The 17,106-nt window shown below is 44.2% G+C and overlaps 1 protein-coding gene across 9 annotated transcripts in view; it reads right to left on the minus strand.

Moving 5' to 3' along the window:
* PRMT2 (protein arginine methyltransferase 2) overlaps positions 1-16,644 on the minus strand; it is a 31,608-nt gene extending 14,964 nt beyond the window's left edge. For 5 of the 9 annotated variants that reach the window (XM_025378171.1, XM_025378170.1, XM_025378166.1 and 2 more), the window contains exons 1-6: positions 16,051-16,644; positions 14,803-14,897; positions 7,549-7,653; positions 6,696-6,878; positions 1,538-1,699; positions 417-581 (exon numbers count right to left, since the gene is read on the minus strand). In XM_025378171.1, the coding sequence (XP_025233956.1) occupies positions 417-581; positions 1,538-1,699; positions 6,696-6,878; positions 7,549-7,653; positions 14,803-14,841 (654 nt within the window). In that variant the 5' untranslated portion in view covers positions 14,842-14,897; positions 16,051-16,644. Of the gene's footprint in view, positions 1-262; positions 582-1,537; positions 1,700-6,695; positions 6,879-7,548; positions 7,657-14,802; positions 14,901-15,249; positions 15,359-16,050 lie in introns of those variants that run through there. The other 4 variants (XM_025378168.1, XM_025378173.1, XM_025378169.1 and 1 more) reach the window with 4 other exon arrangements.
* Positions 16,645-17,106: the final 462 nt, after the last annotated feature.

The following is a 17,106-nucleotide window of genomic DNA, read 5'->3' on the forward strand; positions in this document are numbered from 1 at the left end:
CCAGGCCAGGCACATGCTGGCCCCACAGATACCCAAGTGGCTTCACAGCGTCACTGGGGCCAGTCTAAGGTGAGAAGACCCTGGCCAGGGACGAAGGCCCTACTGGCGTTAAAGAAACAGCCTTACCTGTTAGGCACAGGATTTTTACAGATTCCCGAGAACACAGTTCATGTAAATCACTCATGAAAATGTTACATGAACTTTGACTTAAATTTCTCATAAAGGCATTTTTTAAATCAGGTGAAAATTCAAGACACTGAGCCAATGTCCACACAAGAAATTAATTATACCTCACAATAGGGAAAACATCAAAATGAATCATGCATGACTCTTGAGATCCTGAGGTTGGCCCAGCCAAGCCTGTGCTCAGAAGCCCCCCAGCCCTGGCCCCCAGCTGCCCGCACGCCCGCCCTCACCAGCAGGCAGGTCCCCATCCACTCGGACACCAGCACATCCACCTTCTCGGGCAGTACCACGTCCTCCACCTTCTGTTGGAACACGGTGATGATGTCAGCAAAGCCATTCTGCAGGACCAGCTGCCCCGTGTGCTGTGCCATCTCACTGGCCTCCACCGCATACACCTGCAGCAGCAGAAGCACCGTCAGTGCACGCCCGGCCTGCACACGGCCCGTCATCTACTCTCCTGAGTCACAACCAGCATACGAGAAATGGTCAATGACACAAGAGGGAAGCAGCATTCCAGACAGCAGAGAGAGCGAGGGCTGGGCCACACCTGCCCCTCCAGGGACACCCAGAAAAGAGCCGCCTCTATAACCCTCCTGACTGCCCCCACCTCCTGCACAAGACACAGACGCAGGGCTGCAAGTGGGCGGAAGCCTCGCATGCCCGAGTCGGCTGCCACACGCACAGCAATCTTAATCCATGACCAGCACAGCAAGTTCTGAGCACCCAAGTGACAATGCTGGTCTGTGCCACATCTGAGGCCTGTGAGACAGTTTCAAACCCAGGGTCTCAGGGAAGGGTCTGGTGGGAAGTGCCCAAGTGCTGGGCCCTGGGTCCTGCAGAGCCTGGACTTGGGTGGACACCGTGCTGCGACCCCACCCACTGTGTAAGGAGTCTCCAAGGCTGCAGCTCGGCTCAGCTCAGCACAGCACAGACGGCCCAAGAGGAGTGGGGAGGGGGCCCAGCGTGTGCACCCATCCCATCCCCGTGGGACCATCCATACCCAAGGCCCAGCACAGACATGTGGGTGCACCTGTTTGTCTACTCAACTGAAATAAATGTCTCACAGAACATACCCCGCCCTGTGCAATTCATGGGATATTTTCTATTCTGCTCTATTCCTGTCTGTGCTGTTTGTGACTCATTACGTGGGCGCCACAGCCTCTAGCATGCAGTCTCAACACACTGCTGTTTTACCCACCCTGAGCTACACTTGCAAGGATGCTCACCAACACCACGGAGTCATCAGTGAGCCCTCAACAGCGCAGGGTCACGAGTTAGCACACTCAGAGGCCACCTCGGACATCACCAGCCTTGGCACAAACACCTGGGACGCGTCCGAGACCCCACTCACCGCTTTAGGCCGCGCATAGTGTGCACAGAAGAGACTGATGATCCCAGTCCCACAGCCCACGTCCAGGATGACTTTATCCGTTAGGGATTCTTTATTCTGCAGGATGACACTGTGGTATTTAGTTGTTCGTGGCTGGTCTGCCAACATTTCCAAGTGGAGTTTCTGGAAGAAATGCACATTCGGAATCACTGCCTGTGACCTAGTTCTGGACTAGAGCCATGCCAAGTTCTGGACTGAGATGGAGGGTCAGAGCCACAGCTGATGACCCCTGACCCCGCCACCCCACATCTAAAAATATGAGCAAAACACAAAAGCAACAGTACAGGCTTCTGGAGTCCCTCAGCTCAGCACAGCATGGCCAGGCGAGCAGACAGGCAAGAGGGAGCACTGTGCACACAGGGGTGCAGTGTCGCCCGGACCACTGAGGCTGGAGGGACCACCGCATCCCAACGAGACTCCCCAGGGCCAGGTGTCCGACTACAGAAAACAGCAATACACCATGAGAGGGGGGCCAGCGTAGGTGGGCAGGGGGTCCCCCAAAGTCCTCTGCACACATGAGCTCACCCCTCCTGTTCTTGGGGAGTGCCCCGAGGGATAAGTGAGAGGCCCAGCCTTGTCCTGAGGGAGGAAAATGCCTGAAACCCAAGGACACCCACATGAGAATCAGCCACCCTGAAAGGAGGCAGAGAAAGGCTTGCTCAGGGCAGCCAGCAAAGCCGCGGGCTGGAGGAGAGGCTGCACCCCTCCCACCAGCACTCTCAAGCTGCAGAAGGCCCAGCGTAGAAACAGCATCGCCAGAAAGAAGGCAGGCAGCAGCCAGGAGCAGAGCGAGGACTGCGCCCAGACCACACCAGCAGACAGGAGCCTGCACGAGGCCCTCAGAGCCCACCATGGAGCCTCCCAAGACTGTGCAGAATAAAAAACAAAGGGACAGGTGGGAGGAGGTGGGAGGCACAGACAACAAAGCAAGGCCCAACTCTCCTGCCCGGAAGCAAAGGATGGGAAAGGCCTACAGTGCCAACACCAATGGAGACAGAGCTGGAGCAGCTACGTCAGCATCATACAGAACACAGTTCAGAGCAAACCAGGTTCCCATCGGTTCACATCAACACAGGAATCAATTCACCCAGAGGACATGATTATTCTAAATATTTCTGTACCTAAAAACAGATCTTCAAAATACATAGAGCAAAACCAATACAGATGCAAGAAGAAACAGATAAATTCACCATTATCACCAGAGGTTTCAACAGTATGCTCTCAGTAACCGACTGAAGAAGACAGAAAAATTGGTAAGACTGTGGAAGGCCTGGACATCACTGTCAACCAAGTCAATCTCATTGGTATTTAGAGAACACTTCACCCAACCCCTTATAATAGTAATAATAAAAAATATCTAGGAACAAATTGAACAAGAAAAGTGTAAAACCATGTATGATAAAGAGATATTATCCTTATCTTAAAATGCTAAAAGATATTAAACAAAGCTGAAGTAATGGGAGACTGAGAATCAATGTTATAAAGATGTCACTTCTCCCAAAATTAACATAAACATTCCATGTAGTACCTACTAAAGGAGGAAGCACAACAGAATAATAAAATTAGTTTCAAAACAGTAAGTGCCCAAGGCTAATGAGGAAAATGCTTTAAAAAAAAAAAAAAAGAACTGCTGGAGACCTAGCTCTTGCAGATCTACAAAGGTGCAATGATGAAAATGATGAACCACTGGGAGCTGCAGTAAACAGAGCAGTGAAACAGCAGCGATTCGGCAGCCGACCCCTGAAATCCAGAGCACGACAAACGCAGCATTTCACATCAATGGGAAGGGAACTGTCCAGTAACTGAGGCTGGGATCGCTGGATATTTGTGGCATAAATTAGGGCGGAATTTTACATTATATTTTTTACAACGAATAAGTTATAGATTGATTTGAAATCTCACAGTTTAAAATAGGATCAGAAGGCTAGGCGGGGTGCCTCACCCCTGTAATTCCAGCACTTTGGGAAGCTGAGGTGAGAGGGTCTGTTACACCAGGAGTTTGAGGCTACAGTGAACTATGATTGCACCACTGCACCCCAGCCAGTCATACGACAGAGTGTGACACTATTTCTAAAAAACATAAAAAGTAAAAATAACATAGAATCATAACAGTTCTGAAAAAAAAAAGTGTGGGTATTTATAATCTTATAGTGAGGAAGGTTTTTCACAAAGAAAAGAAAAAGAAATCACAAAGAAAAGAAAAACATATTAGGCTATACAAAGAAAAAAGTTCTATGTGGGAAAAAATTTCACACAGTCACAAAAATTCACAAATTCAGGCTAAATTAACACATGAATCAACAAAAATCAAAAGAAAGGGGCAAATAATATGAAAGTTTACAAAAAAAGAAAAAATACACAAGGCCAACAAACACATAAAAGATGATCAATCTTACTTAAAAAATGGAAATCAAAATTAAAAGACGCCATATTTAACCTTTAAGATCAAAGTCCTTTTTCACTTCAATTTGTGGCAGGGAAATGGGCTTTCACACACTGTCAGTGGACCCATGCCATGGTCTGAACTGTCCCCAAAAATCCATGTGCTAAAACTTAATCGCCAGTGTGATGGCACTAAGAGGCCACCTTTGGAGGTTACTATGGAAGGGTTTGTGGTGGAAGAGGCACTCCCAGCCCTCCCACCTTCACCATGAGGACAGCCATGAGGCGCCATCTTGGACACCAATGCCAGTACCCCCACAGCCTCCAGAACTGCGAGAAACGAAGCTTTGTTCTTCATAATTTACTCAGTCTAAGGTATTTTGTTACAGCAGCACAAACTTAAATTACACACTTAGTCGTGTGTAATTAGCAAATCTTTCTGGAGGGCGAATTGGCAACATCCACTTAAGGAAACCACATGTGTACACACACACACCACACACACCCCCCCCAGGAATTTACCCTATAGCAATTCTAAACAGCATTTAACAGGATTATATAGGACTCCATTACAGCATTATTTATCATGATAAAAAGCTGTTAAATAACCACTGTCCAAATAGCAACAGGATCCTTTTAGAGTAACACAATGCTCTGCAGCTGTTATAAAGAGTGACAGGTGCCAATATGACAGATCTTCAAAATAATACAGCTACGTGAAAAGAGCAAGGTGAAGACCTGAGTGTTCGAACAATGCCTTTTCTATACATTAAAAACATAAAATAAATTAGGTGTCACTTGGACTTCATAAGCACAGAGGAATCTGGTGGGCAGTGGTTCTTTGAGCTGAGAGGCGGCAGAGCTGGGAGGTTGGTATTGGCCTTTCATTATGTATCTTTCCTTAATGGATAGAAATCACTAACCATGTACAGACATGAATAGTTTTTAACACTTCTAACTGTGAAATACGGCATGCCTACAAAAAAGTGCAATAAAAAGCAATAAAAAGTATCTGCACAGTTTATTAAATACAGTTGTATAGCAAACATCTCTATATCCAAACAACTCTGTATCTATATCCAACCCCAGAACACTGCCAGCACGTCAGAACTTCTGACTCAGCCACGCTGGTCCCAGAGCCTCCCCCACCAGCACGTAACCACCAACCAACTCTCAGGGGAGCCACTCCCGCCCTCAGTCTCACCACCCAGGCGCACTCACAAACAGTACCTTCTGGCCGAGCACGATGGTTCATGCTTGTAATTCCAGCCCTTTGGGAGGCTGAGACAGGAGGATCACTTGAGGCCAGGAGTTTGAGACCAGTCTGGCCAACACAGTGAAACCCCCTCCATTAAAAACACAAAAATTAGCCAGGAATGGTGGCACGCACCTGTAGTCCCAGGTACACAGGAGGCTGTGGCAAGAGAATTGTTTGAACCCAGGAGGCAGAGGCTGCGGTGAACCGAGATCCCGCCACGGCACTCCAGCCTGGGTAACAGAGCAAAACTCTGTCTCAAAACAAACAAACAAAAAACCTTCTAATGTGGCCTCTCAACTTTATATAATTGAGTCAAACGTTACAGATTCTTTGCCCTATTCCTTCTTTCACCTAACATTATTTTTATAACATTCACCCTGCAAGTAACTGTTTTCATCTAGTTTTAAAATGTAACCAGAGATTGTTGCCTAGACCATCAGGTTATAGGCAATTTCTCTATGGTGGGGAAAAAAATTCAGTAAGCTGTTTAGAAGTTGGGCTTTTATTATTTTTTAAGGGACAGAGTCTGGTTCAATCACCCAGGCTCAAGTGCAGTAGCGCATACATAGCTCACTGCAGCCTTGAACTCCTGGCTTCAAGTGATGCTCTGACCTTAGTTTCCCAAAGTCCTGCGATTACAGGCATGAGCCACCACACCTGACCTAAGTATTATTCTTCACAGATTTATAGAATTATTTCTTTTTTTTTTTCTTTTTAAGACAGGCTCTCGCTCTGTAGCCCAGGCTGAAGTGCTATGGCACCATCATGGCTCACTGCAGCCTCAGCCTCCAAGGCTTGAGCCATCCTCCCACTTCAGCCTCTCGAGTAGCTGGGACTACAGGCATGCATCACCATGCCCAGCTAATTATATATATATAGTTTTTTGTAGAGACAAATTATATTTTTAATTTTTTCTCACTATGTCGTCAGGCTGGTCTTAAACACTTGGCCTCAAGTGATCCTCTTGCCTTGGCCTCCCAAAGCGTAGGGATTGCAGGTGTCAGCCACCACACCCAGTCTAATTTCATTTTTAAAGTAAAATTTACTACTTTAAAAAAAAATGCTGAGAGAACATGCACATAATCTCACTGCTCAAAATCGTATCTCTAAGCCAGGGGTCAGCAAACTAAGCCATGGGCCAAATCTAGCCCACCACCTGTTTTTGGATGGCCTGCAAACTAACAATGGTTTTTACACTTTTAAATCATTTAATCAAAAGAATAATTTGTGACACATGAAAACTGTATAGTATAAATTCAAATTTCAGGGTCCATAAATAAAGTTTTATTGGAACACAACCCTGTACACTTTGTGTGTCATCCACAGTGGCTTCCACACAACCATGTCAGAGCTGAGTGGCCGCAACAGAGACGCTCTGGCCTGCAAGACTATGGACCTGCTCTGAACGATACAGTAGGAACTAAAGCTAGAGAGAACCCACCGCCTGGCCAGCTGAACAGGGAATTAAGAAAACGATACCAGAGTTCCATAGCTGCCGAAGTACTCTTCATCCTGCCACGTGTCTTCCGGGTCATACTCATCCATCTGCCTCCCCACATGGTTTGCTGGAATGTACCCACAGTAGCCCGCACGCTCGCCCCACCACCAATCAGCAGTGGTTTGTCTCAGGATAAGAATTTTTTCTCCTCTCAAAAAACTGAGCTGGAAAAAAAAAAGTTAAAATTCAATTCAATAAGAAAACCAGTCATTGGTATTTCAAGTGTGGCTCAGTAATAAATCCCACCGATGGTGACAAAATCACAGAGATTTCAAACAGCAGTCAGTGGGTAATGACAGCAACTAAGAACGTTTGCAAGTGACACCACAACTTAGCGATACCTCTGGAACATCGACCTGAAAGGAGGGCACAGCTTAACTGATATTTTTTAAAAAAAGGAGTAAACATTTTCAAATGGCTTAGGAGAGAATTTCTCAACAGCCTCTTCATTGTAACTCAACTATGCCAACTGACTTACTGGAGGCTTAGGCTAAGAAATTCCTGTCACAAAGTAAACGAAGCTACATCCAAGGAGATATAGCTTGATATATTTGGTAGCCTTACTTTTCATCAACTGGGTGGGTTCTAAATTCCAAGTAGAAACCAGAACTGGTGCTTCTGCCCCTGGCTGAGGGTCCCCACTCCACACCTGGAATTTTCACATGTGCTTGGGGCAGTACCGGTTAGGCTGTGAGCTTCACACCCAGGTCTTGTGTGGCCCTAAGCATCTGAATACTTCTTCATTTAACTTTGATATGACCTCTGCAAAATTTATCTCATTTTGCCACTGAACATGCTGAAAACCACAAAGCACTGTCCACCACGCATGGCTACCTGGGTCTCATCGGTGGCAGCATAGTCTGCGATGGCCACGAACTCCTCTGGCTGTACTCCCTCCTGCAGGAGACCGGCCTCACTGTACTCAGCAGGCTCTTCTTCCTGCTCAAAAACAAGGAAAGGGTGAGGAGAGGACGTGGGAGCTTTTTTTTTTTTTTGGCTATGTTATTAGGATGGTTTCAAATTTCAAATACAGATTCATGTGTCCAAGTATTTATTATACAAACCATTTGGATCATCTTTACTACTATAATCAAAGGCTGTTACCTTCACTCTAAATTTCTTTTAAAAAAAAATGAGTTGGACCCTAAAAGAGAACATCAAAGCAAGAAGTCAGAAACAGGCACTGCCAGTGTCTATCTGGTGAGGAGCCCTTGTCCTTCATCGGCCATGCTTCCTGAGCGTGATCATCAACCCCACGAAGAGAAACCAGTGTGAGGACAGAGCCGGGGGCCCAGCGTCCCAGGCAGGCACAGCCAGGGGCCTGTGGAAAGAGCTGATGGCAGGGCACAAACTTCCATGAGGCAGCAGAGCCCAGCTTGGACCCACATGGTTCCTTGGAGCCTCCCCCAACCCCTCCTTTATTTATTTTTTTTTTTGAGACAGAGTCTAGTTCTGTTGCCCAGGCTGGCATGATCTCAGCTCAGTGCAACCTCTACTGCCTCCCAGGTTCAGGCGATTCTGATGCCTCAGCCTCCCAAGTAGCTGGGACTACAGGTGTGCATCACTACACCCAGCTAATTTTTTGTATTTTTAGTAGAGATGGGGGTTTGCCATGTTGCCGAGGTTGGCCTCGAAATCCTGGGCTCAGACAATCCACCTGCCTCATTTTCCCAAAGTGCTAGGACTACAGGCATGAGTCACCATGCCTGGCCGTCCACTTTATACAAGAATAAGTTTGCCTGGAAGACATCACTGCAGAGGGCAGAACCTCAAATCACACACTCCAGTTCAATGAATCAACCCTGTCTCAACACAAACACTTTAAACACATTTTCCTAAACATAAAAGTAATTCGTGTTTACTTTAGAAAATGTGTGAAAACACCAAGTACACAGAAGAAAATTTCACTGTAATTTCACTCACTGATCACAGATAATAACAGACAGCACACTGGTATTTATACTTTCAGACTTCTAAAAAAGTGGACATGTAACACAAGTACAAAGCGTTCACTGGGTTCATACAATAAGCCTGTGACCTATGGTTTTCACTCTATAAACTCTGAACATTTTTCGTATTAAATAGACTTCTAACACTATTTAGTATCTGTCGAGTATTCCAGCCTATGAATTATCATGGCTTACCTATCCAGTTTCCTAGTCTCGTACATTTGGACTTCTCAGTTTTTACTATTCTACATTATGTTAAGATGAACTTCCTTCAACATAAATCATTCTGCATGTACCTTAATCTTCTTAGGGTAAGTCTCTGAACATGAACTTGATGGACCGAGACTATGCGTACTTTACGGCTTTTGGTTTTACCACCCAGTGCCCTCCAGTAAGGTGTTCCTTGGGCTGCTTGCTGAGAGGAAACAGCCAATCTTCCCACACTCTCAACAGATACCAATCACTTTAGTCTCTGTCAATTTGATGGGTAAAAATCACTTTCTTACTTCCATTTGCCTCTCTTTGTGTGGTTAGACGTTTTTAAAATACTTGCCAGCATCTTTTTTTACCTTGTTAACTGCCTGTTTGTACCCTTTGTGCTTTTCCCTATGCCAGGAGCATGACTCACAAGGCAGCACTGCCCTCTGCTTACTCTCCACCCCATCACTGATCCACCCAGCCCAGGCAACCCTTACTAACCCCTCGGTGTGCGGCCTTCCACACCCCCACCATTCCCATGTTATACACAAACCCCTGTGTACACATATACATACACAAACACACACACACACACACACACACCCAGGCCCTTTCTTTGCTTGGCTTTTTTTTTTTTTTTTTGAGATGGAGTCTCGCTCTGTCGCCCATGCTGGAGTGCAGTGGCACAATCTCGGCTCACTGCAACTTCCACCTCCCCAGTTCAAGCAATTCACGTGCCTCAGCCTCCCGAGAGGTGGGACTACAGGTGTGTGTCACTATGCCTGGCTAATTTTTGCATTTTTGGTAGAAATGGATGGGGTTTTGTAATGTTGGCCAGGCTGGTCTCGAACTCCTGACTTCAAGTGATCTGCCCACCTCAGCTTCCCAAAGTGCTGGCATTACAGGCGTGGGCCACCAAGCCTGAACTGCACTTTGCTTTTCTTACACAATACCTTCTGGAAAAACTCTCCAACTGTCAGACCCCTGATTTATCACTTTCAATGGCTATACGATATTCCACAGCAGGAACTTCGCTTGATTCTTCAGCCACCCCCACTGATAGACTTTGTCTTGGGATCCAGTTTTCTACCACCATAACTGATGCTGCAACAAAAGAAGTCTGTGCACAGATAAGCTTATCTGATGACATTTTATTTCTGCGGGATAGATTGCCAAGGTTGAAGAATACGTTTTTTTGTTTGTTTGTTTGTTTGTTTTGAGATGAGGTCACCCTCTGTCACCCAGGCTAGAGTGCAGTGACACGATCCTGGCTTATGGCAATCTCCACCTCCCAAGCTAAAGCAATCCTTCTACCTCAGCCTCTCAAGTAGCTGGGACTGCTCTTCATATAATATAGATCCTATTTGACATCTCAAGAAATTTTTTTACAAACATATTGTTTTCCCAGTTATCTTGTTTAGGATCAGCAACTTCAAGAGTCAGGTCAACAGAAATTTTCCAAACTGAAGCACAAAAAGAAAAACAAACAAACAAACAAACAAAAACCAAATAAGAAGAGAGCATGAGACATGTCAAACAGCAGCAAAAATTCTAACTTATGTTTACATGGCGACCCCAAAAAAGAAGAGAGAGGATGAAGCAGAAAAAAATAAATGAAGAGATAATGGTGGAGATATTTCCAAAATTAACAAAAAAAAGATCATCAAGGCCAAAGTGGGTAGGTCACCTGAGGCCAGAAGTTTGAGACCAGCCTGGTGAACATGGTGCAACCCCGTCTCTACTAAAAATGCAAAAAATTAGCCAGGCGTGGTTACTCGTGTCTGTCATCCCAGCCACTTGGAAGGCTGAGGCAGGAGAATCGCTTGAACCCAGGAGGTGGAAGTTACAGTGAACTGAGATCACACCACTGCACTCCAGCCTGGGCGACAGAGCGAGACTTCGTGTCAAAACAAAACAAAACAAAACAAACAAACAAAAACTCATTAACTCACAGATTCAAGAAGCTCAACTAATCCTAAGTGGGAAAAACAAGAAGAAAACTGGTAAAAAAAAAAACCCAAAATGAGAAAAATCCTAAATGCAGCCAATGTGAAAAAGGAATACGTTACATTTAGCGGAACAACAGTAAAATATTGCTGACTTCTCATCAGAAACAGAGGCCAGAGGACAGTAAAATGGCATCTTTAAAGTGTTAAATAAAAACTGCAAACCTAAAATCCCGAATCAAGCTATTCTTCAAAAATGCAGGCAAAACACTTCATAGTCTGACACAGCAGACTCACACTAGTAAATATAAACATATAGCTGTCAGGTTGAAGGGAAATGATCCTACATGAAAACACAGAATGCAGGAAAAAAGGAAAGATCTCAAAAAAGGCAAATAATATGTGGGGAAACATAAAAGACTATTTAACTTTATTAAAAAAAGACTCAACAATGACAATTTATTGTGGGGTTTACAACATATGTAAAATTAAAGTGATACATCAACAGTACAAAAATACGGGTGCTGGTAAATGAAACTAACTTATAAGATCTTTACCTTATGAAGCGGTTAAAAAAAAAAGACTGAAATTGAGAGGATGCATATTGCAATTTCTTTGGAAAACACTAAAATAATATGAAAAGATACAGCTAACAAGCTAGTAAAGGAGGTAATGTGGAATTATAGAAAATATTTATTAATCCACAAGAGGGCAGGAATGCAGACATGCACAAAAAAGAAATGTGACAAACATAAAACAAATAGCAAGATGTTACACTTAATCATATTAGTCATTACATTAAATGTTAATAGACTAAATACTCCAATTAAGAGGCAGAAATTGTGTTTAACAGAGCGACAAAAAAAGACCTAAGAGCTAGACCTGACTAGCTCTTTACAAGAAAAATGCTTTAAACATAAGGAATGGAGGGGAAAAAAAAAAATACACACACACACACTTTATTATTATAAAAATATTTTTATATTTATTATATACAAAATAAAGTATATTATTATAGAAAATACTTTATTTTCTATAATTTCCCTAAGAATGGGAATATTTCCCTATGCCAGGAGCATGACTCACAAGGCAGCAATGCCCTCTGCTTGCTCTCCACCCCATCACTGATCCACCCAGCCCAGGCAACCCTTACTAATCCCCTGGTGTGCGGCCTTCCATACCCCCACCATGCCCATGTCATACACAAACCCCTGTGTACACACATACATACACACACACACACACACACATGCACACACACACACCCCCAGGCTCTTTCTTTGCTTGGCTTTTTTTTTTTTTTTTTTGAGATGGAGTCTCGCTCTGTCACCCAGGCTGGAGTGCTATAATAATATAGCCGGTATAGCTATATTAACACTAAAAAAAGGTACATGCAAGAAAAGAAGTATTTATTAACAGGTAAAAAGACAGATATTTTATAAAAAATAAGGTCGATTAATCTGGAAAATAAAACCTATACTAAATATATACACCCAATAACAGGGACTCAAAATATACAAAGCAAAAAGTGATAGAACCAAAAGGAAAAATAGATATATCTACAATCATAGTGGAGAATTTTTAGTAACTGACAGAAAATGGCAAAAAAAAAAATCAGAAAAGACATAGAGTTTTGAACAATACTAATAACACATTTGATCTTAATGGCATGTATAGAATGCTATACTCAACAACTGCAGAATACATAGTCTTTGCAAGTACTCATGGAACATTCACCAAAATATTCCATATGATTAGAATATAAAGCAGGTATGAATAAATTTCAAAAGACTGAAATTATAGAGGATGTTATGTTCTCTAACCAAGGTAATTAAAGCAAAATTAAATAAGAAAAAGTAAAATTTCCAAAATGTTTAGAAACTGGTCAACATACTTTCAAATAGTCCAGAAAATTTCTAATTTCCACTGAATATATTAGAAAATATTTTGAATAATGAAAATGCACTGCATTTAAATATGTGACGTATAACTGCAGCAGTGATTAGAGGAAAGTCATAGCTTTAAAGACTATTAAAGAAAGGTTTAAAATCAATTATCTAAGCTTCTCTCTCAGATGCTACAAAAATTAACCCAAATACAACAGAAGGAAATAAAGACAAAAGCAGAAATCAATGAAATAGAAAAACAGAGAAATCAACACAGATAAAATTGGTTCTTTATAAAAATAAAATTGATAAAACCCTAAAAAAAAGACTGATCAAGTGGGAAAAAAGGAGGTAAAATACAAATTACCATTATCAGACATCTATTCTATAATGGAGGGTAGTATTAACAGGATGAACACAAGTATTACTGAAGTACCACCATGACCCTTAAGTAGTCAGCAAAATTAAAGTAACAAGATACCATTTTCTAACCCATGAGACTGACCAAAACTTAAAAGTCTGATGCTGTCAAGTGTTAGCAAGCACTATTGTGGGCTACTGACCTGTGAACTAGTAAAGTCATTGCGGGAAACAACTGATCATTACCCAGTAAAACTGAAACTTGCGGTCCTTTGCACCCTGCAATGCCATTATTGGAGCACAGAGGCATGGAGAAGGATGGTCACTACAGCATTGTTTGAAATAGAAAAAACTAGAAACAACTTAAGTGTCCAACAAAAGGGGAATAAGTAAAATGGGGTATATGCCTACTGTATAGCAGTGAGACTGCAACAGGCCCATACACATAATTACAGCTAGGATACTTTATACCTTCAGAGAAGGAATACACTACAGGAGCACCCTACAGTGGCAGAATTGAACCAGCATTACACACATATCAACAAGGACAAATTCCCCAAAGGTAAAGTTAAATGAATAGGCAAGCTACAGGTGACACTGAGAGTATGACACCACTTATGGAAACTCTAAAAAGCACACACAAGCAATATCATATGTCATTCAAGGATATCTATATAAGCCACAGAGGTATAAAAAATGGTGGAGTGACACAAAACAGATTCAGGATTCACAGTAGTGTTTGCCTCTAGAAAGAGAAGAGGAAAAATAGGACTGAGATTGGGAAACAACCTTTATCTAGAGGGTTGCTTTTTCTTTTTTAAGATATGAAGTCTCACTTTATTGGCCAGGCTGGAATGCAGTGGCTATTCACAGACACAATCAGAATACACAACACCCTAAAACTCCTGGCCCCAAGTGATCCCCCCGCTTCAGCCTCCTGAGTAGCTGAACTACAGACACATCCGACAGTATTTTTATTTTATAAATATATATATATAACCTAATGTACACTGTTTAATGCACTTGATGTTTACAATATCATTCTGGAAGTGTCCTAATATTTGTTAAATTTATCAAAAGAAAAATAAGATGTCCACGGAATTAAAACATTTTATGAATAATCAAAGAAATCAATGAAAGATGCCGACTATAAATAAAATTCCTATATATAAAAACCCAAATGAAAACAGATCATTGGAATGAAAGACAAAAAAAAGAAAATATTAAAATTGACATAACAGATACGGAAATGTTTAAAAATAGTATCTATTATTCAGTTGGTGAGTTTTACACAATCAACATTCCTTAAAATTTGAGGGTTTTTTTTACTGCTAACTTGAACAAAACTACATGAGTACCCTAGGCAGAAACAGTATGAATACATAAATCTTTTCTAATGTGTCCAACTTGCCTTCAATATATTGCTGGTATTATGCCTGAATTTGTATTGAACAGCTCAGAAAATACGCTTGCTTTGCCATTTCACGTATCAAAAATGGAACCCTAAATGATGGTGATGTTTAGGGCCTAAGTATTTCTTTAGAAGTGTTATGGTGCCCAATGCAGGATGTCACCTTAGAGACACTGTGTTTCCTCTGCCTCACAATCTTCACATTTAAGCATTCTACTGCTGGTGGCCACCTTCCAAGGCACAAGTCAAGCTCCACCATACCTGTGAGCTGACACTTAGCTCTCTGTAATGTTCACATTCATTAAACACAGATTTTTAGGAACTGGAACCAAAATTACCTGCGATTCACTTCTGGGACAGTCACCTGATGTTGCCATAGTTCTCTTAGGCTCTGCCTCATAACTGCTGCTTTATTTCATTTTCTTCTCCATTTCTACTTTTTAAAAGAGAAAGAGACACAAAGTACTTGTTATATTGCTTAATAATTAAGTTCCCTTAACTTCTAAGGGGCATGATAAATGTCGTCTACCAAATAGAAGTAAAATGTGTATGTGTAAAGAATAGTATAGAAATGAAAATTTACAATTCTTTACAGAGACAAAAGCATTTAAAAATCATAAACTTCAAATAGTGTGTTTTCCTCACTAGTCTGAAAGGTGTTAATCTTATTCATTTGCTGAAGCCTGTTAGTTTCTGTTAGATCAGGTGTCGACTTAAGGCAATAAATCAGTATTCATTCATTTCTTAGAACTGTGATAGCTTTAATTCCAATTAAAAGCCCCTACCCGGGACTTTACAGTGTTTCCACTAACAGGAACCAAAGTCTGCATCTTCCAGTCTTTTCCTTCTTCTCAATTCTTATTTTTCCAGTGACAGTGTAATCCACACTCTGCTCTGGGATCAATGTGTTTTTTCAATTGCATAGCAATTCTTTGTTTAAAACGCATGCTTCACTTCTAAACCCAGACTTGAAGCTTATTTTTGTGATATTCGTAGTTACAAATGCTTACTGATTTACATAATTACATTTTCATTGGAAAACCTGGGTCCAAATTGGGAAGGGGTCGGAGAGGAGAGGAGGCCCGGGTGCGTGCAGGATCCAGCTCTCCTAAGACGCCCTCGGAAGGAACAGGATCATGGAGGGTGGGAACAAGTGGCCAATGAAGGCGAGTGAGAAGGGGGCAGGAAGCGAGGGGGCCGCGCGTAGACGCAGGGGCACGAGAGGGTCAGGCTGGGCGAGCGCCGCGAGCTACGGGGCAGGGGCCGTCAGGCAGGTGGGCGTGGTCGCGAAGGGCGTGGCAGAGATGGTGGGGTGGGCGTGGCCGCAGAGGGCGAGGCCATGGAAGGCGCTGGACGGTGGGAGTGGCCGGGAAGGGGCGCGGCGCTCAGGGAAGGCTGTGACGGGGACCCAGCGCCCGTTACGACGCCAGGGCAGGTGGCAGAGCTCGCGAAGGCGCTCGGAGGCCCCAGAGGGGGGCGGAGGCCTCTGTCCGCCAGCGACGCACACGCAGTGCGAGGACGCCTCACCTGGCCTGTCCTTCCTTACGTGCAGTCCAGTCACCTGAGCGGCCCATCAGCACACCTACCTCAGCCGCGTTTCTCCGCTGAGTTCCGCGTCCACACCGCCAGCGCGGAAGGGCGGACGGTCTCTTCCAGGAGCCTGAGCCAACGCCCTCAACCCGCGCAAGCGCAGTGCACGCAGGCCGTCAGCCGAGGAGTCCCGCCCAGTGTCCGGCGCCCCGCGCAGGCGCAGTGCTCAGACGGCCCCCCTTCCAGGGGAGCCGAGCCACCGCCCTCGACTCGCGCAGGCGCGCCGCTCACAGACCGTCTGCAGCTTGGGCTGCGCAGCGCACTTCACGTCCGAGCTTCCCGCGCTCTTGAGAGCCGAGGCCCAGCGCCCCCTTGTGTGGAGCGTGTCCCCAACCGCCCCGCCCCGACGCGGGGGGCTCGGTGTGGGGTCTGACCCTCGGTGCAGGGCGCGGGGCGGGAGGCCGAGCTGGGGCGGGGGGCGGGGTTGGGCCCCTCACGGCCTGGGAAGCGACAACCCGTACGAGCCACAAAATGGCTGGGGCTTCGGGGACCCCTACCTCCTCGTGTCTTCCCTCAAATAATTCAGTTAACTTTCCCATCCGCGCTGCTCAGTGCGCGCCCTCTGCTTTCTTCTGGACAAGTGGAAGCAGAATGATGACGTTTCTGTTTTGAGGAGAGGAAGTTTGGGGTTAAGGAGAAATGGGTGGCACTAATGCCTGTAAAACAAATAAAATTCGAGGACCCCCCCCCCACCCCGACCCCGGCAGCCGCGGCGGACTGGACTCCCTCCTTTACCAGGGAACCCTGAAGTTCAACCTGAGAGACTGCTCTGGCCTTGAGGGGAAGTAAGAGTTGCACGTGCCTTGTTACACGCCTTGTTATACTTCTCCGGCATTAACATCAAGGGAGACCTTAAGTCTGATTAAAAAAAAAAAAAAATGTGGAAGGAAAATAAATCTTGGAGTCCCAAAATCATTAAGCTAAAGGGAAAAGTCAAGCTGGCAGCTGCTTAGGGCAAACCTGCCTCCCATTCTGTTTAGTCATCTCTCAGCTCACTGAGGTAAATGCGTATCTGATTACCACCTCTGGAGAGGCTAACCAGAAACTCAAGG

The sequence above is a fragment of the Theropithecus gelada genome, chromosome 3, assembly GCF_003255815.1.
Source record: "Theropithecus gelada isolate Dixy chromosome 3, Tgel_1.0, whole genome shotgun sequence".
Lineage (NCBI taxonomy): Eukaryota > Metazoa > Chordata > Mammalia > Primates > Cercopithecidae > Theropithecus > Theropithecus gelada.